Source organism: Myotis nattereri (genome assembly GCF_964212035.1).
Source record: "Myotis nattereri genome assembly, chromosome: 3".
NCBI classification, from domain to species: domain Eukaryota; kingdom Metazoa; phylum Chordata; class Mammalia; order Chiroptera; family Vespertilionidae; genus Myotis; species Myotis nattereri.
Genome location: NC_138077.1, coordinates 215,769,772 through 215,793,342, shown reverse-complemented (window position 1 = coordinate 215,793,342; position 23,571 = coordinate 215,769,772). Strand labels below are relative to the sequence as shown.

Sequence of the window (23,571 nt, the reverse complement as noted above, 5' to 3'; positions counted from 1 at the left end):
CAGTCTTCCCGTCTCAGAATGTGGGGCTTGAGGAACAGACCTGCGTCGCCATAGCGACCCACGAGCGTTTTTGTGAGAGAAATCGTACTTCTCTCCCCCTCCCCCACCCGAATTATGGGGCTTCTCTCTGATCAGCTTGCTTCTCCGGCCTCTCCCCGTGAATGGTGAATGCCGGTTTACTGCGGCAGGAAAGGAGGCCCTGGTGGGCTGGCTCCGTTGGCTGGGCGTCGTCGCGTGCACTGAAACGTCATATGGGTTCGATTCCCGTTCGGGGCACATGCCCGGGTTTCAGGCTCCATCCCTAGTGGCGGCGGGGGCGGGGGTGGGTGCAGGAGGCTGCTGAGCTCTTGGATCCATGTTTCTCTCTATCTCTCTCCCTCCCTCTCTCTCTAAAATCAACAAAGATATAGTTCAGACCAGAAGGGAAGGACAGCAAAAGACCAAAACCAGCCCAGAATGGTCTGATGAGGCAGGGGGTGAGCTGGGACTGGTGGCTGGGGCCCACCTGGGCGGGAGGCACCGTCTGCTCTCAGCTCGCGTCCTGGATGGTCTGTGGCTGAGTGACACTCCGTGGGACGGAGCCAGTTCACCACCGGTTCATGTAAACAGGAACACACCCTAAAGCATGTCATCCGTGTCATAATGAAACGACGCAGAGCGATGGTCTTTGAGGGCCTGCTGTATGTGGATGCCGCCAACAAGGAGGCGGCCCATCAGTGAAACCTTCACCATCCTATCTAATAATAGAGAAACATGGTAATTAACCATACCTCCGACACGCTTCCCATGGGCTAATCAGGGCGATATGCAAATTAACTGCCAACCAAGATGGCGGCCGGCAGCCAGGCAGCTGAAGCGAATAGAAGGCTTGCTTGCTCCAGTGAAGGAGGAAGCCAAGGTTCCCCGCCTGCCGCTGCTGGGCTCTGAGCTTGCAGTTTGAAACATTGTTACAAATATAGACTGTAAACAAAACCCCAGAAACCTGCTTTCAGCCAGCCCAGATCTCAGAGCTGGAGTTGCAACAGTGTTTCAATTATAGAAGCCAAACAAACCAAGGTTTCAGAGCTGGAGCCGAGCCTCAGAGCTAAAGCCAGCTCTCAGCTCCAGTGACAGCCATAGAAGGTAAATAAATCCCAGAATAAAAAAGAAAAAAAGAAGAAAAGGAGAGGTTGGGAGTTTCAGTCACCCGCCAGCCTGAAAATGGTCCTCAGCCCCTCACCCAGACTGGCCAGGCACCCCAGGGGGGACCCCCACCCTGAAGGGGGTGTGACCAGCTGCAAACAGCCATCATCCCCTCATCCAGGCTGGCCATGCACCCAAGCGGGACCCCCACCCTGATCCGGGACACCCTTCAGGGCAAACCAGCCGGCCCCCACCCATGCACCAGGCCTCTATCCTATATAGTAAAAGGGTAATATGCAAACTGACCCTAACAGCAGAAAGACCGGGAATGACTGGTCACTATGACATACACTGACCACCAGGAGGAAGACACTCAATGCAGGAGCTGCCCTCTGGTGGTCAGGGTGCTCTCACATGGGAGGAGCTCTGCTCAGCCACAAGCCAGGCTGATGGCTGCAAGTGCAGCAGCGGTGGTGGGAGCCTCTCCTGCCTCCTCAGCAGCACTAAAGATGTCCGACTGCAGTTTAGACCTGCTCCCCGCTGGCAAGTGGACATCCCCCGAGGGCTGCCGGGCTGCCAGAGGGATGTCTGATTGCCATCTTAGGCCCAATCCCCCGGGGAGCGGGCCTAAGCCAGCAGGTGGTCATCCCCTGAGGGGTCCCAGACTGTGAGAGGGCACAGGCCAGGCTGAGGGACCCTCCCCTCCCCCCTCCCCCCGAGTGCACAAATTTTTGTGCACCGGGCCTCTAGTAACTAATAAACTGGGAGAGTGTGGGGCACACGACGGGGAAGGAGGGCGAGGGCGGGACGTCCGGGAACAGCGCGGGGCCTGGCTGAGTCGCGCTGACACCCTAAGCGTGAAAGCCGGAGCTCCGGGTAGCTCATGAGGAGCCCCACCTCCCGGGGAGAGGAGGAAAAGCTGGGACCAGGATGAGGGCTGGCGAGGTGGCCGTGCTGAGCTCTGGAGAGGACTGGTTCTCGGCGGAGGTGAAGGCGCCGGCCGGGGTCAGGCTCCGGTCTCTCGTTCAACGTCGTTTCCCATCTCACCTCAGTGGGCGAGACCCTTCGGTGCAGGGGCGGGTGCTCTGCTGAGGCACCCTGGCCAGGCTCACCTGGCTCTGTGCGGGGCGGGCGTTCTCTCCAGGACAGACAGGGAAGTCCCGCCAGCTCACAGGCTCCCTGAGTGCCCCCAGCAGTTACTCCGGCTTCTCTCTTGCTTACATCCCTTCACCCCCTTCACACAGGTACTGCACTCAAACATGGTCTTTTCTTTGTTTCCTCACTGATGGCTGTTTTCTCCTAGACCCCGAGGCCCAGGCGGGCGGGGCCTTGACTATCTTACTCACACCCAACATCTAGGCCAGGGATGGCGAACCTTTTGAGCTCGGCGTGTCAGCATTTTGAAAAACCCTAACTTCACTCTGGTGCCGTGTCACATATAGAAATTTTTTGATATTTGCAACCATAGTAAAACAAAGACTTTTATTTTTGATATTTATTTTATATATTTAAATGCCATTAAACAAAGAAAAATCAACCAAAGAAATGAGTTCGCGTGTCACCTCTGACACACGTGTCGCCATCACTGCTCTAGGGCAATACTTGGCCCATGGCGGGCGAATAATTACACACATATTTGCTAAGTGGATATTGATCTGTGTAGGGGCTCTTCTCCTCCTCCTCCTCCTCCTCCTCCTCCTCCTCCTCCTCCTCCTCCTCCTCTTCCTCCTCCTCCTTTTAAATATATTTTTATTGATTTCAGAGAGGAAGGGAGAGGGAGAGAGATAGAAACACCAATAATGAGAATCATTGATCAGCTGCCTCCTGCACACTCCTCAGTGGAGGTGGAGCCCACAATCCGGGCCTGTGCCCTGACCAGGAATCAAACAGAGACCTCCTGGTTCATAGGTCGACGCTCAGCCACTGAGCCCCGCCGGCCGGGCTAGGGGCCTTTCTTGAAGAAGTTTCAGGAAAGCATTCACTGACCGAGCATTCAGAGACGAAGGTTTCTCTGCTTTGATCTCCCCAGCACCCTGCACGGAGGACAGGCAGCCAGGACCAGCGGGAGGCGGAGGGGCCGTGCTCTCCCCAGAGGGCAGCCCGCCCCTGGGCGCAGCGACTCCTGGGGGCAGTGACTCCCGGGGGCAGCAGCCTTCTGAAGGAGTTCCAGGTTGTCATTCGTCTTGGCATCTAAAGGCGAAGTTTTTTCTCACTTGATTGACAGCCCCTTTGTCAGGAATTGTAATTTGTGTGCAACATTTTCTATCACAGGGAAAAATTCAGATTGCCACTGGAGAACACATGAAATAGGAGGGTAGGATTCTGACTTCTCCACATGGACCGTGAGCACTTGCACTTGGGCATCTAGTTAATTCGTGGAGAAAAAATGCTCCAAGTGGCCAAGTGCATGGGTTCTGGGGGACAGGCGGGGGGGCGGGGGGGTTGATTACTAAAAACGGCAACAACGCTAAGCCTGTTTCCTGGTGACCGGCCCCCCTGTTTACGGAGCAGCTGATCTCCGGCTGCTGAAATATTCCATATCCCGTCCTTCCTGCCAAGCTCCCTCCGCCTCTCCACTGAATGGATCCATCTGAAAGTCACAGGATTAATAATTACACTGCAGCTCCAGGAAACGCTGCCTGTGTCGCTGCCTTCGTCCTATTTGGTCCATGTCCCCTGGAAAGGAATGCAGCACCTCGCACACAGAGCAGCTGCTTAAATTTAGCCGCGCTGCTTCCCCTCCCGCTCCCCGTGAGTCACCTCTGCCGCCCGGGGCGCATCCTGCTGCCCCGATGGACTCGGGCCAGCCCTCCGCCCGCCTGGCCTTGGCACCAGCCCTTCCTTGCGCTGCAAGCTCCCGGCAAAATGCTGAGCCAAGGAAACGATGCAGAAGGGGCTGCCGCTGAGGGCCGCAGGACCAGGCCGACCTGCAGACCGAGTGTGAGTGTGTGTGCATGCGTGTGCGTGCGTGTGCATGCGTGTGTGTGTGTGTGTGTGTGGCTTTCCCGCTGCCCCCTGGGCACTGCTGTCCACAGCCGTGTTGTTGTCACCACAGGGGTTCAGGAAGCCGGTCCTGCTCAGCGCCATATGGGGGAGCGTGGCACCTGCCTGCCCTGAATACAGGCTGGGATGGCGGCCGCTCCCCGAGCCCAGATGCCCAGGGCTCTGTGTGTGTCCTGCTGGCGGAAGCCACCTCCGGCTGGTCATTCGGGACAAGTTACAGCGTCACCTGGTCGGATACGCGCCTCGTCTGACCCGAGAGAAGGAGGCTGTCTGCCTCAGGGGCCGCGGGCACGAGGGGCGCGAACTGGCCCTGGCAGCCCTGGCCGGGGTCGCTCAGTGGGTAGAGCATCGGCCTGCGGACCAAAGGGCCCCGGGTTCGATTCCAGTCAAGGGCACGTACCTCGGTTGCAGGCTCCTCCCCGGCCCAGGCCCTGGTCGGGGCGCCTGCAGGAGGCAACCCATCGATGTGTTTCTCTCACAGTGTTTCCCTCTCTCTTCCTCTCTCTCTGAAATCAATGGGAAAATATCCTCGGGTGAGAATTAAAAAAAAAAAAATGGCCACGTCTGGGGGTCGTGCGGGTGCCTGACCCAGGGCCAGAACTCGGGGCAGCGCGGGGAGAGCTGGCGCCTTAGGGCACTTGGTGCGCTGGCGAGGCCCCCAGAGCTGCTTTGTCACCTCTGTCCCGTGGCCGGGGACCAGGCCCCCTGCCCTGGGCTGTCCCGACTGCCAAGACCGGGGGGGGGGGCGTCGCCCAGGCGTCTGGGGACCAGCACAGACCTGGCCGGAGGCAGGGGCCTCCCACCGACAGAAGCCGCTCACTATGCTGAAAGGTTCACCGAAGTCGCACTTGGAGGTGGGGTCCCCCTTTCCCCCAATCCCCGGGGAGGGGAAGCACAGGGACTGCCCGAGGGTGCCCGGAGGAGGGCGGTGGTGGGGCGCCTGCCAGATCGACGTGTTTCCGGAGAAAACGGCCTGTTGCCCGAGTCAGGAAGCCCGTTCTCTGGAGTCGCGGTCAGCCCCCCGGACTGGCGGGGCCAGGACACCAGCCACCCCTCTCACGACCTCCCTTTGCAAATGAACCAACGAAGCCGGCCTGGACTGTGCGGCTCAGTGGTTGGGCATCCGCCCTGCACGGGGAGGTCGCCAGTTCGATTCCCTGTCAGGGCACATGCCCGGGGGGTCTCCAGCTCGATCCCCAGTAAGGGAGGGGGTGCAGGGGGCAGCTATCGATGCTGACGTTTCTCTCTCATCAATGTTTCTCTCGGGCCGGGACGGGGGCGGGGGCGGGGGGGGGGGTTCTCCCCGTCCTGCGTCCTGCAGCGAGTCTGGGCAGAGCTGATGCCGTGGGATGAAGCAGGCTCAGCAGCGCCCCAAACACCTTGGAGAAGGAACCCTGAGAACCCCGTTCTCCAGACCCCAGCGGAAGCCGACAGGAAGCATGCGGTGCCCGTGAAGCGTGCCCGCCCGGGGAAGGGGGGCCTTTAGATTTCGGGTTTGTGGGCACCCCTGGTGTCCCGGGGAGGAGGCTGCTGCTGGGAGGCTGTGGGTCTACAGGTGGCTTCTTATTTTATTTTATTTTTTTAAAAAAATATATTTTATTGATTTTTTACAGAGAGGAAGGGAGAGGGATAGAAACATGGATCAGCTGCCTCCTGCACACTCCCTACTGGGGATGAGCCCGCAACCAAGGTACATGCCCTTGACCGGAATCGAACCTGGGACCCTCAGTCCGCAGGCCGACGCTCTATCCACTGAGCCAAACCGGTTCGGGTGGTGGCTTCTTATTTTAAAAATATGTTCTGATTGATTTCAGAGAGGAAGGGAGAGGGAGAGAGAGAGACATCGATGGTGAGAGAGAACCATGGACCGCTGCCTCCTGCACGCCCCTCCTGGGGATGGAGCCCGCCACCCCGGGCCTGTGCCCTGACCGGGAATCAGACCGCGGCCTCCTGGCTCCTAGGTCGACGCTCAGCCTCCGAGCCCTGCCGGCCGGGCTGCAGGTGGCCTTGGGTTTTGCAGGGCGTTTGCCCCCAGGGCAGGAGGGGGAGGAGTCGATTCGATGCCGGGTGCCCACCCTGGCCCTGCAGCGGGGTCCACAGCTCCACTCCTTTCGATGCTGAGAAGGTCCCGGCCCTGGCGAGTCGTTCAGTTGATCAGAGCATCACCCCGATACACAGGGTGGCGGGTTTGATCCCTGGTCAGGGCACAAACAATAATCAACCAAAGAATGCATAAGTAAGTGAAGCAGCCTCTCTCTCTCTCTCTCTCTCTCTCTCTCTCTCTCTCTCTCTCTCTCCTCTTAAAAAAATAAAAAAATAACGCCCTGGCCGGTTTGGCTCAGTGGATAGAGCGTCGGCCTGCGGACTCAAGGGTCCCAGGTTCGATTCCGGTCAAGGGCATGTACCTTGGTTGTGGGCACATCCCCAGTGGGGAGTGTGCAGGAGGCAGCTGATCGATGTTTCTCTCTCATCGATGTTTCTAGCTCTCTATCCCTCTCTCTTCCTCTCTGTAAAAAATCAATAAAATATATTTAATAAATAAATAAATAAAATTCTGCCCTGGCTGGTTTGGCTCAGTGGCTAGAGAGTTGGCCTGTGGACTGAGAGATCCTGGGTTCGATTCCAGTCAAGGGCACATGCCTGGGTTGTGGGCTCGATCCCTAGTAGGGGGCGTGCAGGAGGCGTCCAGTCAATGATTCTCTCTCATCATTGATGTTTCCATCTCTCTTATCATTGATGTTTCCATCTCTCTCTCCCTCTCCCCTCCTCCCCGAAACAAATAAAAACGTATTAAAAAATAAATTAAAAAAATAAATACTGGGAAGGTCCAGTGCTGACGGCCTCCGAGAGATGCCGGGGCCAGGGCAGAGACCGCCCGTCCCGCACGAGCCCAGAGCTCAGGCCTGAAAGGCAGCGGGAGCCCCTGTGTGGCCTGGGCAGCCAGGGGCCGCCAATCACCCCCCCGCGTTGGCTTTGGAGACTCTGAGCCCGTGTGTTCCTGCAGTTATTAATCGCCTGGTGCAGTGGTCGGCAAACCGCGGCTTGTGAGCCACATGCGGCTCTTTGGCCCCTTGAGTGTGGCTCTTCCACAAAGTACCACGTGCGGGCGCGCACGTACAGTGCGATTGAAACTTCGTGGCCCGTGCGCAGAAGTCGGTTTTCGGCCTGGGCGAGTCTATTTTGAAGAAGTGGCGTTAGAAGAAGTGGGGGGTGTCGGTCAGTCGGGCGACGGGAGACGCGGCGAAGACGGGCCGTGGGACGCAGGGCGGGGGAGGTACATTGTTTTGAGGTACGTTCGCTGAGGTCGACCCCTTCTAACTCTCCCACCCACACTCGGCTATCTGAAACAAGTATACAAGACGAGCGTAGAAGGGAGAGTTGGAAGGGGTCGACCTCAGCGAACATACCTCAGTCAGATTGAGGACGTTTTTAGCAAAGGCCAGCTTAGAGGTACCCTAATTTAGTTAATAACAATTACCTACCTAGATAGTTTAAGTTTAAAAAATTTGGCTCTCAAAAGAAATTTCAATCGTTGTCCTGTTGATATTTGGCTCTGTTGACTAATGAGTTTGCCGATCACTGGCCTAGTATACGCCAGAGGCTTGGACACAGGCGACACCATGAAGAAGCAGGCAGACGGGTCCCTGTTTCGGGGCGGGGGCGGATGACAACATAATCCTCGGGGACACTCGCAGCACTTGCTCTGAGCCTGGCCGTGCTCTGGGCACTGCTTTTTGTTTGTTTTTCATGAATTAATTCCTCGACTCCCCCAGCAAACCCAGGCAGATGGACACGTGGGAACAAGGCTGGGTAGTGGCAGTCACACACTCCGATGTGCGGCCTGTGGGCGCCTGGAGCCCAGGGCTTCCGGACCGGACGGACCCAGGTCAGCCAGGGCGGGAGGACCCCCCACGGGAGACACATCCGCTGAGACCCAGCCGGCGTTCTTGGGGCCCGTTTCCGGCATTGGGGGAGAGAGCGGGGACCAGTCCTCCTTCCGGCCTTGGCACTCAGGGTTGGGGTGCAAATCTCCAGCAGCACAGCCTCCCGCTCTCCCTCCACCCGCTCCTGCGCTGGGACAGACCACCCAGGACCAGTGCCCGCCCTCCAGGGCCCCCACGGGCAGCTCACCGGCTGTTGGCAGCTGACGTCGAGTCCAGAGTGAATAAATGCCTGATGTTGGGGATCAGCTTTTTTTGGGAAACTGCTGCAGAATTTTATGTTCAAAGGAACTAAAACAGGAAATGTGCAGGCCTCGGCGTCCTCAGCGCTCTGGGAGGGTGGCGGAGGGGAGGGTGGATGTCACTTCGGCCGGGGCCCAGCCATCTGCGTGGCTCCTGGAGGGTGTGGCCAGATGTGGACAGGTGTGATGGGGCCTGACCGCCAGGCAAAGAGGTCACCCCGGCCTGGCCTGAGCAGGCTGTGACCGCAGAACCCTGGCCAGGGCAGCAGTCACGGCCCACCCTCTCCCTCCCGCCCACCGGCTGCGGTGGGCAGAGCTCTCCCTGTGCCACCTGCTCAGGCTCAGTGTTGACAGGTTTTAAAATATATATAATTTTATTGATTTCAAAGAGGAAGGGAGAGGATGAGAGAGAGAAACATCAATGATGAGAGAGAATCACTGGTCGGCTGCCTCCTGCAGGCCCCACACTGGGGATCAAGGCCGCAACTGAGCCTGTGCCCTGACCCGCAATCGAACCCAGGATCCAACCGTGACCTCCTGGTTCATAGGTCGGTGCTCAACCCCTGAGCCACGCCGGTCAGACTGTGCTGAGAGTTTTGGAAGGAGGTGCTGGTGGGATCTCCCCCAGGAGAAGGCGAGGCTGCAGGGACGCCAGCACCCCCACCCCAACCCCCGCGCCGCCCCAATCAGCTCCTCTGGCCCGCGAGCCCCGCAAACAGCCCCACAAACTGGAAAACTCCGCCTCGGAGACAGGTCCTCCCGCCCGTGCGTCCCGGAAGGCCCCAGACCCGGCACGGGAGGCCGCCGCCCCCGGGCTGTGCGCGCAGGGACCCCGCTAGCCGCCACCTGGACGGGCAGCGGTGGGACTGCGTGCCGGACCCGAGGCCGGGATCGCGGGGGGCGGTGCTCGCGGCTGGGGGGCGGGGGGAGGAGTCGGCGGGCGCCGAGCGGGCGGGGCGCCAGGTGGGGCGGCTCCTCCGTGCGCTCCTCCGCCCTCGCGCCCGCCCCGCGCCGCGCGCCCTCCCGCCTCCGCCCGCCTGTGCGCCGCCGCGGCCGCCGGGGAAGCAACTTCGCGAGCGCCCGCGACCTGCCGGCCCCCGGCCCCGCGCCCCCCGGCGCCCGGCACCCCGCGGCCATGGACGAGCTGGCCCGGCTGCTGCCCCCGCTCCTCCTGCTCTGCGCGCAGCAGCCCCGCGGCACCAGGTGAGCGCGCCGCCGCCGAGCCCGGGCGGCCGGAGGGAGCCGGGGCGAACCGAGCTTCACCCCGTGTCTGGCCCCCCGAATGCCCCGCGCTCGCGCCCTGTCCCACCCTCACCCCGTGCCCGCCCCCCACCCCGAGTTCGCCCCCTATTCCCCGCCCCCCGCCCCATCTCCGCGTGTGGGTCTCCCTCTTCCCCGGACTCCCGCCCGCAGGGTCGGCGCGCGGGGCGCTGTCCGCCGTCCGGGTGCTGAACCGGCCCGGCGCGGCGGGAGGCGGGCGGGAGCCGCTCCCAGGTCCGCCCGGAGCCCCGGCACTTGGCGGGTCCCTGCCTGGCGGGTCCCCGGCCGGCGGGTGTCCTTCCAGGCGTCGCTGCGGGCAGGAGGGAAGGCGCGATCCCGGGAACAGGAGGCGGCCGCTCCCGCTCCGTGAACAGGGCTGTCCCCCAGGTCCTGGTCCTGGAGCGGGGCTGGGCCGACAGGAAGGCGGTCCTCGGGGCCGTATGAGGGGAGAGCGCGGGGGTCTCCATTCCGGGGCCAATTCAAAGGGCGCCCCCTGAGCCCTGGATGTGCAGGCGGGAGCCAGCCAGGCGCCCCTACAGTCGGGAGGGGATGAGCGCCGTCCCCCAGAGAAGCACGGGGCACCCTTCCCAAGCTGGGAGCCCTCCCTCTGGCTCCCGGGGACCAGCTCCGGCCCTGCTTGCTCTTCTCCTCTCTGGGGACTTGAATTGGGCACCAGCCACCCAGCAGCCTGAGCCCTGGCCTGGCCACCCTCCATGGGAGCGGAGGGCCTTTTGGTGAGAGGGCTCTGCAGAGAAACCAGAGCCAAAACAGGCACCCCCCCGCCCCCTGCCATGGCCGGTCGTTCAGTGGTTAGAGCATCGCCCGCAGACTGAAGGGTTGCAGGTTCCAGGGCATGAACCTTCGTTGCAGGCTCGATGCCGGCCGTGGTCGGGGAGCGTGCCTCTCTTACATTGATGTTTCTCTCTCTGTCTCACCCCCTCCCTTCCACTCTTTGTAAAAAATCAATGGAAAAAAATATCCTCAGGTGAGGATTAACAACAAAAAAACACACAAAAAACAACTCCCCCCCCCCCACCTGGGACATGGCGGTCAGCCCACTGATGTCAAAGGACATAGAGCCGAGCAGCTGACCGCCAGCCTGTTTGCTGCAGGCACTCGGGCAGCCTGTCCTGGGCGGAGGGGGGGGGACGTGGGGATGTGGTCGGAGCTTCCTTGTCGGTGGCCTGGGGGGCAGAGCAGGGAGGCCTGGGGCTGGCAGTGCCTGGCCGCTGCGCCAGGGTCCTGGGCAGGCTGACTCGCCGTCCACGTCCTCGTCCTGGGGGGCTGTGCTCTTCATCAGTCCGCCGACCTTCCTGCTCCCTCCTCCCTCCTGCCCAGAACCCGGAGGGGCAGGTGGAGGCGCCGTCGCCACGGGTCCTGGACGCCCCGATCCGCTGGCAACCCAGGCCCACGGCCATGGCCACGACCTCTGAAATCCAAGGCTCTCTGAGCCCTAACATCTTAGCCCAAGTGTGACCCCAAAACTCATCTGGCGGGAGAGCCTGTCTCGCTCGGACAAGGGGTTCGCTTGCCTTCACCGCCCTATTTCGGGGCGTTTGTACATGTCCCGCTGGGACGCGCTCCGGCCCCCCAGGTCTGCCCGGCACCCTGCCGCCTGTCTGGAGTCTGACACATTCTGAACGTGACCCTGCCTGGTCCCTGGGTGTGGGCGAGGACGTGCCTGCGTGTGCGGAAGGGCTGTGAGGCCGTGGCCCTGCCTAGGAGAGCCTGCGCTTGGCGGCCCTCCGCGGCGACCTGCAGATGGCTTCCATGTCCCTTCCCCCCCGGAAAGCAGAAGGACTGCACCCCTCGGCCCTCAGTGTCTAGTCCTCATCCCTGCTGCAGGGGGTACAGTGGGACTCACAGGGGTGCCTGTGCCTGTCCTGGCTGCTCGGCCGTGGCCCAGGCCGGGGTCAGGGGGAAGAGCTCTGTGGGGTGAGAAGCGTGTGCCTGCAGCGTTGGTGGGCCGGTCAGAGCCGTGCCTCCCCTGAGTCCGACCATCACTCCCCCGTGGGCACCGCACTCACCAGCTGCACGCTGCGTGGGTGGCCTTCGCTGCTGCTGGCACCTCATCTCCCTGGAGAAGCCGCGCCCGCAGCTCCTGCCTCCAGCTCACCGTGCGCTCCTGGCGGCTCCTCTTTGCCTTGGTAACTGTGGTGCCAGCGTGGCGGGTGTTGCTCTAAAAACAGAGCCGTCAGGGATCCGTGGGCTGTGTGTGTGCGATGGGGGGGCCCTGGGGGAGGAGGACTCCGGCTCCGCTCCGTACGCCCACCTTCCCCTTCTGTCCCCAGGGGCACGGGCGGTGACAGGGGCGGGAGGGGGCGAGGTCTGCCGGCACCCATGGTTGAGCCCGGCCCATGTCCCTGCACTTCTGCTCATCTCCCCACAGGGAACCCTGGCCCGAGGCCACCGTGGGGTCCTGGGCCGTCACGGGCCAGCAGCGCTCTCCCGAGATGCTCCCCGCTGAGCTCCCCGCGGGGCGCCCACCCCTTCCTGCCCCCCAAGACCCGGACTGGCATGCAGCATGCCCTCCTGGCGTCTGGACCACCGCACCCCTACACAGCCGGGGGCACCAGCGCCTTCCTAGGTGGGAAGTGACATCAGGGAGAGCCTGTCTCCTTACCCCCCGAGGTCGCAGAGGCTGAGCCATCTCCTGGTGTCCAGCCGCTTCCGGGCCAGCTTCACGGTGGGGCTGCCCAGGGCTGACCCCGGCCTGGCCCTCACGCCCCGAGTGGGCGTGGGATGGGGGGAAGGAGTGCGTCACCCAGCCCACAGCCGAGGCCCTGGAAGGACCGTGTCTCCTGCCGACCTGGTTCCGGCTGCGCTGCCGCTGGGTGGCAGCTGGGCTGGTCCAAAAATAACGCCTATTCCCAATCCTTTACAGCGACCTTCAGCGTGGCCTCCATCACCCTTTAAAGCTGCTTCCCGGGGGCGGGACGTCTTTCATTCCTTTTGATCCTTTGCTACAAAGCTCCTGCCCCCCCATCCTGGGCCCGGCCGTCACCACAGTGGGCCCGCGGGACAGGTTGAGGGTCTGCAAGTGTCATCAGCTAAGAAGCTCCTGGTTCAAGGTCAATTCTTCAAAAGGCCACGTATGAAACAGACAAGGGGTCCCCCCAACCCTGGCAGCCCCAGGGGTGCCGGGCCCCCTGAGAGCACAGGGGGAGGGGCCCAGCAGCTCGGCTGGGCTGTACACTCGGCCCTGGAGCTCCAGCCCCACCCGCGGCTGCTCCAGAAACGAGAGGTCCCTGCTGGCCCCGGGCTGGGCCAGGCCCCCTTCTGTCTCAGTGGGTCCCGCCCACTCACACGTGGGGCGCCGGGCAAGGGGCTGGACACGGCGGCCGCACACGGGGCCTCAGCTTGGCTGCACGGACGGGCACCAGGGAGCCGGAGCCGGGTGCCCGGCTGCCGATGACAAGGACACAGTCCCTGAGGGAGCAGGATGCGGGGAGCCGGGCTGGGCCCCCGCTGGGGGAGGGGCGGAGTAGCAGAGGGTGGTGGGAACCCAGAAGGGACGGCGGCCGAAGGAAGAGCCCAGCGTGGGCACCTGGGCAGGCGGCAGTGGCCTCCGGCGGGCGGGTCAGTCTCCGGCCAGGCTCAGGGCTCCCAGCAGCCTCCGGGTCCCTCACGTCTCCCCCACGGGCACAGGCCAGGCGTGGGGCCCAAGGTGACCTTGTCGGAATAGAAGTGATTCAAGCCTAACAAACAGGAGAGTTATTCATAAAAATATATATATATTCATCAATATAAATATGCATGTAAATATGCATATAGATTTCAGAGAGGAAGGGAGAGGGACAGAGAGAGAAACATCAGTGATGAGAGAGAAAGGAGCCATTGACCGGCTGCCTCCTGCGCGGCCCCTACTGGGGATCGAGCCAGAAACCGGGCATGTGCCCAGACTGGGAATTGAACCGTGACCTCCTGGTTCATAGGCCAAAGTTCAACCGCTGAGCCCCGCGGGCCGGGGGAGAGTTATTCTTGGATGCCCCCCGTCATTCCCGGCTCTGCTCCCCACCGAGGGGGCCCCCCGTGGCTGGATGTGGGTGTGAGTTGCCGGGGCTGCTGGAACAGGCGACCCCAAACTTGGGGGCCGGGTCCTCTCCCAGTTCTGGGGCCATGACCGCGTCCAGGGGTCGGCAGGTTGCTTCCTCCTGAGGCCGCGGGGAGCGTCCACTCGGAGCCTCTCCCCGCTCCCGGGGCCTCGGGCCTGGGCTGCCTGGGCCTGGGAGGGCGGGTGGCTCCCCGCGTGTCTGTTCTCCGATGAGGATGCCAGTCCTGGGTACAGGCCCACCCCAAGCCAGTGTGGCCTCCTCTTAGCCAATCACCCTGCGAAGAGCCCGTTTCCAAATAAGCTCCCACTCTGAGGTCTGGGTGGCATGAGTTCTGGGGCCACTGCCCACCCCAGGGCGGGTGAGTGGGGGAGGGTGAGCGGGGGAGGGTGGGCAGGGGAGTCGCCGGGGAGCTCCGTGCTTCCGGCGTGTGTGGGACTCCAGGTGCCCGCCAGGCGTGTGGCACCCACAGGGGCTGCCAGGGGGTCAGTGGGACTTCCCTGCAACCGGAGGCTGGCCCCCCGCTTCTCCGGGTCAGGCTCGGCTCCAGAAGCACATGGCAATGGGGGCTCTGAGGCCAGCGGTCGGAAGGCGGCTGCACCTGCCCGCCCCCCCCCTCCGCCCCCTCGGGCTCTCGGCCTGGCCCGGGGCAGGTTTGGGACCTCGGCCGCCCCTCCCTTACCCTGGCCCTCAGCCTCCTGCTCCTGCGTCCTCGCTGAGTCCCTCCTGCAGGACGCTTCCTCCTTGGGGGCCGAGAGGGGCAACGGGCCCTTGTCGGGGTCCCCTGAGGCCTGTCGGACGGGAGGCCCTAATGTGGGGGCTCTGGGCTGGCTGCCCTCTGGGGGCCGTTGGTGGAGGGAGCCGGGGGGGGGGTCCCAGGCTGGGGCTCCGCCTGACCCTGGCGGCCTCTGTCCAGGCCCAGCTGTGGGGGCAGAGGCTGAGCCGGGGCCGCTGGACAAATGGAGCAGCCCTGGGCTCGGCACCTCCCCAGGCCCCGTCTCTGGCACGATCCCTGGCCTGGAGCGCTCTCGGATCCCCTCCCTGTCCACTGGCCCAGCCTCGGGTCGGGACCCAGGCCCGTCCCTGGTGCCGCCTGCGACCTTGGGCCTGCGTTTCCAGGGCGATGAACGACATCGGGGACTACGTGGGCTCCAACCTGGAGATCTCGTGGCTGCCCAACCTGGACCACCTGATGGAGGGCTATGCCCGGAACTTCCGCCCCTGCATCGGAGGTGAGCGGGCGGCGGGTGGGGCCGGGGCCCGGCGGGGCCGGGGCCCGGCGGGGCCGGTGACCCCTGGCCCGGGGCTGGCTCCCCTTGAGCGTCGGCCCCCCAGGGGCACAGCAGGGAAGGCGGGTCCTCTAGGCCTCGCTGCAGGCTTGTCCCGAGACGGCTCCCTCCTGAAGCCCGGCTGGTCACAGTCTCGCCTGCCGGGGCTTTCCTGGCCTGGGTCCGTGCGTGTGTGTGCGTGTCTGTGCATGTATGTATGTGTGTGTGTGTGCATGCAGAGTCTGGCCTCAGCCTGCTCCCTCCCCGCAGGCCCCCCTGTGAACGTGGCGCTTGCCATCGAGGTAGCCAGCATCGACCACATCTCCGAGGTGAACATGGTAGGTGTGCCCGCCTCTGCCCGCCTGCGCCCCAGGATTGGACCGGGTGTCCCAGGACGGCGGCTGACGGCAGGCCCTCCGTCCCCAGGAGTACACCATGACCGTGTTCCTGCACCAGAGCTGGCGGGACGGCCGGCTGTCCTACAACCACACCAACGAGACGCTGGGGCTGGACAGCCGCTTCGTGGACTGGCTCTGGCTCCCCGACACCTTCATCGTCAACGCCAAGTCTGCCTGGTTCCACGACGTGACCGTGGAGAACAAGCTCATCCGGCTGCAGCCCGACGGGGTGATCCTGTACAGCATCCGGTGAGCCGCCGGAGCCCGGGATCACGGGGGGGGGAGGGGGGGCACGGGAGGGCGCTATTTACTCCCTCCGACCAGCAGCCACTGCCCAGCCAACGCTGACGGCAGAGGTCGCCAGCGGCAGCCGGCAGATTCAGCTTCTGGCCAACGCGGCCGCTACCTTTTTTTAAAAAATTGGGGCAGAATTCACACGGCGTAAGGTGAACCCTTTTAAAATGAACAATTCAGCCCTGGCTGGTGTGGCTCAGTGGGTAGAGCGTCGGCCCGTGGACCGAAGGGTCCCGGGTTCAATTCCGGTCAAGGGCAGGCACCTCGGATGCAGGCTCCTCCCCGGCACAGGCCCTGGTCAGGGCGCAGGGAGGAGGCAACCACTCGACGTGTCTCTCTCGCATCGATGCTTCTCTCTGCCCTTCCCTCTCTCTCCCACTCTCCCTAAAATCAATGGGAAATGTCTCCGGTTGAGGATGAACAAATGAACAGTTCAGTGACACTGAGCAGCACGATGGATGTTGTGCAAACATCGCCTCTGTCTAGCAGCTAGAGTCTAGCTCCAGAACATGTCATCCCCCCAAGAGGAGACCCCGCACCCATGACGTGGTTGCTCCCCTCCCCCCCACACCCCGGTGCCGGGAGCCGGTCCATGCTTGCTGTTTCAAGGGACCTGGCATATATGGCATACTGTTCTTAATATGTTTGCGCACCTTCTTGGCACTATGTGTTTTAACCAAGGTCTCTGAGAAAGGTTGTTTCCCCAGGTAGGGATTTTCCCCTGAAGTTAGGGAGGGAATAAAACCCCTTAACTAAGTGCCAGGCGGGTAGTTAATCACTTTAACTACGAACAATCATGCTTAAGCTACATAATCTTTACTCCCTGGAATGGAGATAAGAAACACCCTAACCTTTGGAATAGAGATTGATAGGATTGGAATCAACTGGTATAAATACAGATGTAACAAGACAACAGGACTCAGAACCTAGACACAGAACCTATATGGAACCTAGAGACAGAAGAACTTCGCTGGAGAGAACATGGCAAAAGATCCTGGACAGAAACTGGCCACAGAACCTAGAGACAGAACCTGGCTGAAGAACATAGAGACAGAACCTGGCTACAGAACCTGGATAGAACATGGCAAGAGAACCTGACTAGAACCTGGTGACTGAATCTGGCTGGAGAACCTGGAGAACCTGGCTGGAGAACCTAGCAAGAGAACATGGACATAGAACCTGGCTGGAGATCCTAACCAGAACTTCACTGGAGATCCAGACCAGAACTTGGCTGGAGATCCTGGCTAGGCTGCTGATCAACTGAACGCTGTCTCCGTGTCATTCCTTCTTCGCTGACTCCATCTACACCTTTGGGAACACCTGGACCTGCTGGGGTTGGACCCCAGCACCCCGGAAATCACCAGCCTCTGCCTCTGGACCTGCCCCTTCTGCACATACTCTGTGTCGATGCATCCCAGACGGTGACCCTGTGTCGCCTGCTTCGCTGGGCGTGGCGTCTGTGAAGCACATCCACGTCGTAACATGGGTCACGACTTCATTCCTCTTCCGGCCGACGCTCCACCCGGGTCCCCCAGTGTCTGCGTCCACGCGCCCACCCACGGACGCCGGGCGGGGTCCCCCTTCGGGCGGCTGTGAGCGGCACGGCTATGAACACGCGTGTCCGTGTAGTTGAGCACGTGTTCTCTGACACCTGCCTTTTAAACATGGAACTAATTGGTAACATTTTAGAAACCAGGAGGTTCACATAGGAATCGAAATTCTCTTGGAAAACCAGGCTGCTTGGCCGCTGAGCCTGCCCGCACCCAGGTCAGCAGGGAGGCCTGGACAGAACCTGGACAGAACCTGGCTGGAGAACCTAGCGAGGGAACATGGCTACAGAACCTGGCCGGAGATCCTAACCAGAGCTCCGCCCCTGGGCCCCGGCTCAGCCACCAAGTCCAGCGTTGTTGTTTTTTTTTTGGAATTTTTGTAATTTTCTCTCTTTTGTTTTTTAAAAATTGTTCTTTATTTTTGAAAGTGTTACATATGTCTACTCCCCCCATTGACCCCCTCCAACCCTGCCCCAGGCCAAGGACAGCGTTTTGAAGGATGAAGAAAGTGAATGAAATCCGGTCCTTCATTCGTTTTTTTAAAATATATTTTTACTGATTTCAGAGAGGAAGAGAGAGAGAGAAACTTCAATGATGAGAAAGAATCATTGATCGGCTGCCTCTGGCTCGCCCCACACTGGGGATCGAGCCTACAACCCAGGCAGGTGCCCTGACCAGGAATCAAACCGGGGCCCCTTTCGTCCACAGGCCGACACTCTGTCCACTGAGCCACACTGGCCAGGGCCCGTCCTGCATTCTTGAAGGGAGACCCCCCCCCCAATAAAGAGACCCGTTCTCTGTCCACCCAGGAGCCGGCACCTTGCCATCCAAGCCCACGGGCGAGGCCGGGACTCCTGGGAGGGGCCCTCAGGCGGGCACAGGGCCTCTCTGCCCGTTGGGTCAGGGAGCTGCCAGCCTCCAGGGCCTGCCTCCCCCTGGGACCTCCCTGCTGTGTCGTCCGCACAGAATCACCGCCACGGTGGCCTGCGACATGGACTTGGCCAAGTACCCGATGGACGAGCAGGAGTGCACGCTGCACCTGGAGAGCTGTGAGTGCCGGCGGCTCCCGGGCGGCGCCTGCGCCTCGGGGACCTTGCTGTGGGCGGGCAGGGGGCTCGGGCTGGCTGGGCCCTCCCTGTGCAGCTGGCCTGGCTCAGGGGCAGGGAGTGACGGGGACGGGCATCCGGGGAGCCTGAACCCGGGCGGGCGCAGGAGTGGGTGCCCCGCAGCCGGGCCTGGAGCCCAGGGAGGCGCGGACCGGCACGGCTGGGCCGCCTGGGGACGGGGACCTGCACTCGCGGCAGCTCCCGGGGGACCCCCCACCCGCCGAGGCCTCCCTGGTCCTGGAGCCCCGTGTGGGCTCCCCTGGGTGGGGGCGGGGCTGGGCCTGGGCTCCGCTGCCCACGTGGGCTCCCCGCAGACGGCTACTCGGCCGAGGACATCGTGTACTACTGGTCGGAGAACCAGCAGCAGATCCACGGGCTGGACAAGCTGCAGCTGGCCCAGTTCACCATCACCAGCTTCCGCTTTACCACCGAGCTGATGAACTTCAAGTCGGGTAACGTGGCCGCCCCCTCTTCCTGGGAGCCCGGCTCCCGCGTTTCGGCCGAGGCCCCGGCAGCTCCGGGACCCGGGGGTCAGCGGTCAACCGCTGGCGGGCACCGGCTGCGCCCCCATGCGGGCCTGGGCCAGCTTTCCTCCGTCTCACTCCTCGGTCCTTTGTTGCTTCCCGGGGGGAGCGGCACCTTGAGTTTGGGGGCCACCTGGGGGGTGCGGGGTGCACAGGGCCAAGGCCTGGGGGCTGCCTGGTGTCCTGGACCCTCCTGCCCGCTCATCGGGGCCCTGAGCCCAGCCCCGTTCTTTCCTCGAGCTCAGCCGTGCGGGGAGGGGGCCAGGCCGGGAGGGGAGGGCCGGCCCCTCTGCTAGGAAATCTTCCCGCTCTCCTCCCGCTGGGTGGCCAGGCTGTGGGGGCCGGTGGTGAAGGCAGGGGTCCAGGGCCCTCCTTCCTTCTGAGGCTCGCAGGGGCCCAGGGCCGGGAGAGGGGCAGGGGGCGGGGCAGGGTGGTGCTGGGTCCTGACGGCTGCCCCCCCCCCTCCGCCCCCCGCAGCCGGCCAGTTCCCTCGGCTCAGCCTGTACTTCCACCTGCGGAGGAACCGGGGCGTCTACATCATCCAGTCCTACATGCCCTCGGTCCTGCTGGTCGCCATGTCCTGGGTCTCTTTCTGGATCAGCCAGGCGGCCGTGCCTGCCAGGGTGTCCCTAGGTACCGGCCCAACCGCCCCTCCCAGGGAGCAGGACGGGACCCCGTCAGCCACGAACCCAGGCCTGGCCCCGGCCCCCTGAGCCGGCCGCCCCCCCCCCACGGGTAGTGGGATCAGCACCCCTGCCTCCCACAGGCATCACCACGGTGCTGACCATGACCACGCTGATGGTCAGCGCCCGCTCCTCCCTCCCGCGGGCGTCGGCCATCAAGGCGCTGGACGTGTACTTCTGGATCTGCTACGTGTTCGTCTTCGCCGCGCTGGTGGAATACGCCTTCGCCCACTTCAACGCCGACTACCGGAGGAAGCAGAAGGCCAAGGTCAAGGTCACGGAGCGGAGGGCAGAGGTGAGGACGGGCTGTGCCGGTTCCCTGGAGCTCAGGACCAAGGACAGCTCCCTCCCCGCGAAACACAGGGCGCTGGGGTGGCCCGCTGTCTCCTGTGCCCAACCCGGACCCCCTGCCGCCCGCTCCCCCCCAGCTCCCGCCCGCTCCCCCCCAGCTCCCGCCCGCTCCCCCCCAGCTCCTGCCCGCTCCCCCCCAGCTCCCGCCCTCTCCACCTGCCGTGGGTCACGGAGCTGCTGGCCATGGTGGGGTCCCGTGTGGCCACCTCTGGTGACCTCAGGCCGGCCGCCGGCTCAGCTGCCTCCTGCCCCCCCCCCCAGGTGGACGTGAAGCAGGCCATCGTGCTGTTCTCCCTCTCGGCTGCCGGCGTCTCCCAGGAGCTGGCCGTGTCCCGGCGGCCGAGCCACCTGCCCGGGAACCTCCTGGGCTCCTACCGGTCGGTGGAGGTGGAGGCGGGGCCGGCCGAGAAGCAGGGAGGCCTCCGCTCCCTTTTCAAGCCCATCGACGCGGACACCATCGACATCTACGCCCGCGCCGTGTTCCCCGCGGCCTTCGCGGCCGTCAACATCATTTACTGGGCGGCCTACGCCCTCTGAGCGGGCGCCCGGCCTCCTGCCGCCCAGCCTCTGGGGAGAGGGACCCTCGCGTGGCTTGGATCGGCGAGTTCCAGAGTGGAGGCCACGACAGGCCATGTGGCGCAGGAGGAACACGCGGCCCCCCGGCGCCTGGCCCGTCCCCACCTCCGGGAACACCGCCCCGGGGCCCTCCCGCCTGCAGACGCCCAGCCCAGCTCCTCGACCCAACAGCAGAGCCCTGACCCGCGGCTGAGCCATGCACTTGACTCGGGAAACGACCCTGACTCCCGGGCGTCCGTGGGGTGAACCGGGAGGGGAGGCAGCTGGGCGTAGGGTGCTCGTTGCCTGGGGGAGCGGGCGGAGCGGGCGCCGTGAGCCTCTGGTCCCAGCATGAAATAAAGTGAAGCCCCGGCCCCTGGCCCTCTCTCCCAGCAGCCGTGGCTCAGCGGGCACGGGGCACAGGGACCCGCAGACAGACACTCGCGTTCCGGAGGCTGAGCCACGTGGCCACGTGCGGGGTGTCGGTGGGAGGGCAGTCGGGGGGGTTCCAGGAGTCACAGCGGCTCCCCTGTCTCGTCCCACGGCCGTGGTGCCGGGACGGTGCCGTCTTGGAGGAGGCGATGGGAGGACAGCGGCCATCAAGTCCCCACAAAACCCAGCCCCTGCCCAGCTGCACTGCCCCCGGAGACGGAGACGCGGGGGGCAGGGCCACAGCTCGGCCAGCCGGCCTCGGCCGCGGGAGGCCCGGCAGCAGCTCTGATGAGGGTCCGGTTTCCGGCGCCGCCTCCTCAGCCGGAGGGAGCAGGAGCGCAATCGGGCAGCTGTGCGGGCGGCCGGCTCTGTGGGCAAGGTCGCCAGCTGCAGGTCCTACTGTGCCCAGGTGTCCCTCCCGGGGAGCCCACCTCATGCCACCTCCAGGGGTGCCTGCTGGGCCATCGCGCCCCACCCCCGCCCGGCACAGCCCGCCCAGGGGCCCAGTGTCCTGGCCGCGAGGGAGGCTCACCCACAGGCAGGGTGGCCCCTGAGGCCAGCTGCTCCCCAAGGAGCCGCCCTGTCCGAGGGCAGAGGCGGGCGCTGGCCCCGCAGCCCAAACCACAGACGGGGCTCACCAGCTCACCTCCGGCCCAGCTCTAGGCTCCGCCCCTAAAGATCCGCCCTGGCACCTGCAGCCCCTTTGCCACCTGCTCCCAGGGACGAGGCTGCCGGTCCTTCGGGGGGAGAGACGGCCGGAGAGCAGGGGCTCCCGGCTGCCGCATGAGCAGGAGTGGGAGCTGCAGAGAGCGGGTGCCAGGACAGCAGAGCTGCATCTGGGTCAGCCGGGCCACGGGGGGTGGCGGCCCAGCCCAGCCAGCTCCATGGACAGACAGACAGACAGACAGATGGGGACAGTGCTGCCCAAGAGCGGCAGCCCTCTCTCCCTGCCCCTGCCCAGCACCCCCTGGTCCGGGTGACCCCGGGCAGAGGCACCGCACCCCTCCTCCCTGGGGTGAGTTCCTGGGGGTGGCACGCTAACAACACCGGCTGGGTCAGACTGCGGGCCCCACCCTCCTCCCGGGCACCCAGGTCCTGCCTAAGGCCCAGCCTTCTGCCAGGACCCCCGGGGACATGGAGGCGGGTTCAAAGCCGGCGGAGCGGCTGGCTCCCCCCGCACAGAGGTTGGCGGGCCACCCGAGCGCTGCCAGGACCTGCCCGCCCCCAGCCCTCCGCCTGCCCGGCTGCAGGGCGCCTCTCGCTGCACAAGCCCACGGGGAGCTATTTAAAGCCGCTCTGTGCCGCCAGCGCCCACACAGCCGGGCCCACCGGGCAGGAGCTGGGGCTGATCCGCCGCAGCAACCCCCGCCCCCCGCCCCCCAGCCTGCAGGCTGCTATTTCTGCTGCATGTTTACCGGGCGGGCGGGGAAAAGAGCCGGGAAAAGGCTTTTAAACAGAGTTCTATTCTGGTGGTGCCAGGAGCCGACGGAAGGCGGGCGGAGCGAGGCTGGCAGCTGGGGGTGGGGGGTGCGGGCTCGCGGTTCCAGCTACCAGGCGGCTGGGCCGGGCTGGTCGGGAGGCGGCGGCTCCCCAGGCGCCTCCTGTCAGCGGGGCTGGATTTTGGGGGCCGGGGCTTCCTGGTCTGTGTCCCTGGGGGGGTCCGGAAGGCACAGTATCGGCGTACTTTTTAAAAAATATATATTTTTATTGATTTCAGAGCGGAAGGGGGAGGGAGAGGGAGGTAGAAACATCGATGACGAGAGAGAATCACTGATCGGCTGCCTTCCGCACCCCCCACTGGGAATGGAGCCCGCACCCCGGCCTATGCCCTGACTGGGGGTTGAACCCTGACCTCCTGGTTCCTACGTCGACACTCAACCCCTGAGCCACGTGCCTGGGCTCAACGTGGACTCAATGCCCCCCTGGGACGGCTCCCCCACCGCCCGAGGGCCCGAGGGCCGGGGCCAGGCCCGGCACCCAGCTCCCCCTCTCCCCGCAGCCGGAGGGACAGCACGGACCTCCTCTCCCAGGAGGCGACGCCACTCTCACCGCACGCGCACATCCTCTGGGTGCCCTCAGGGCAGAGAATGAGCTGGGGACGGGGTGCGGGGAGTGTGTGGGGGTGTCAGCGTCCTGGGGCTGCCGTGCAAAGGACACGGTCTGTCCTCCCCCAGGTGTCAGTCCGGAACCCAAGCCCCCACTGTGGGCAGCGTTTCCCTCTGAGGAGAGCAGGCCCCACCCCGCCCGACACCCCGCCAGCTCCTGCGCCGCCTGCGCTTTGGGGCGTCCTCGGCTCCCAGAGTCACGTGGCCTTGTCCTCTGCGTGTCCTCGCCACGTGTGACCTCATTTTAACTGATTACAGCGGCAGAGGCCCCATTTCCAAATAAGGTCCCGTCCTGAGGCTCGGGGTGAACATGGATTTTGGGGGACACTGTTAACCTTGTCCAAGGGTGCCTGTGTGCATGTGTGCATGCGTGTGCACATGTGCCTGTGTGCACATGTGGGTGCCTGTGTGTGCCAGTGTGTCTCTGTGCACAGGTGCCTGTATGCATGCGTGTGCACATGTGCCTGTGTGGGTGCCTGTGTGGGTGCACATGTGCCCGTGTGGGTGCCTGTGTGGGTGCACATGTGCCTGTGTGCCTGTGTGTGCATGTATGTGCACATGTGCCTGTGTGTGCATGTGTGCCTTGTGCATGTGTGTGCATGCATGTGCACATGTGCCTGTGTGCATAGGTGTGCCTGCATGCCTGTGTGCGCGTGTGCAGGCACGCCTGTGTGAGTGTGCAACG

The 23,571-nt window shown here is 63.8% G+C and overlaps 2 protein-coding genes across 2 annotated transcripts in view; one reads left to right on the top strand and one right to left on the bottom strand.

The window, feature by feature from the left end:
- CFAP74 (cilia and flagella associated protein 74) overlaps positions 1–11,701 on the bottom strand; it is a 45,753-nt gene extending 34,052 nt beyond the window's left edge. The window contains exon 1 of the mRNA XM_081086134.1: positions 11,596–11,701. The gene's annotated coding sequence lies outside the window, so the exon portion shown is untranslated. The remainder of the gene's footprint in view (positions 1–11,595) is intronic.
- GABRD (gamma-aminobutyric acid type A receptor subunit delta) lies at positions 9,334–20,736 on the top strand. The gene is made up of 9 exons (XM_081086657.1): positions 9,334–9,511; positions 14,740–14,852; positions 15,159–15,226; positions 15,315–15,535; positions 18,097–18,179; positions 18,551–18,688; positions 19,238–19,393; positions 19,527–19,738; positions 20,056–20,736. The coding sequence occupies exons 1-9, from the start codon at positions 9,444–9,446 to the stop codon at positions 20,329–20,331; spliced, it is 1,335 nt and encodes a 444-aa protein (XP_080942783.1). The 5' UTR covers positions 9,334–9,443; the 3' UTR covers positions 20,332–20,736.
- Positions 20,737–23,571: the final 2,835 nt, after the last annotated feature.

What these genes read in the sequence shown, in the direction of transcription:
- GABRD (XM_081086657.1), top strand. Translation starts at nt 9,444, where the DNA reads ATGGACGAGCTGGCCCGGCTGCTGCCCCCGCTCCTCCTGCTCTGCGCG. An exon ending in GCTGATGAACTTCAAGTCGG is followed by an intron (nt 18,689 to 19,237) that starts GTAACGTGGCCG and finishes CGCCCCCCGCAG; the next exon opens with CCGGCCAGTTCCCTCGGCTC. An exon ending in TCACGGAGCGGAGGGCAGAG is followed by an intron (nt 19,739 to 20,055) that starts GTGAGGACGGGC and finishes CCCCCCCCCCAG; the next exon opens with GTGGACGTGAAGCAGGCCAT.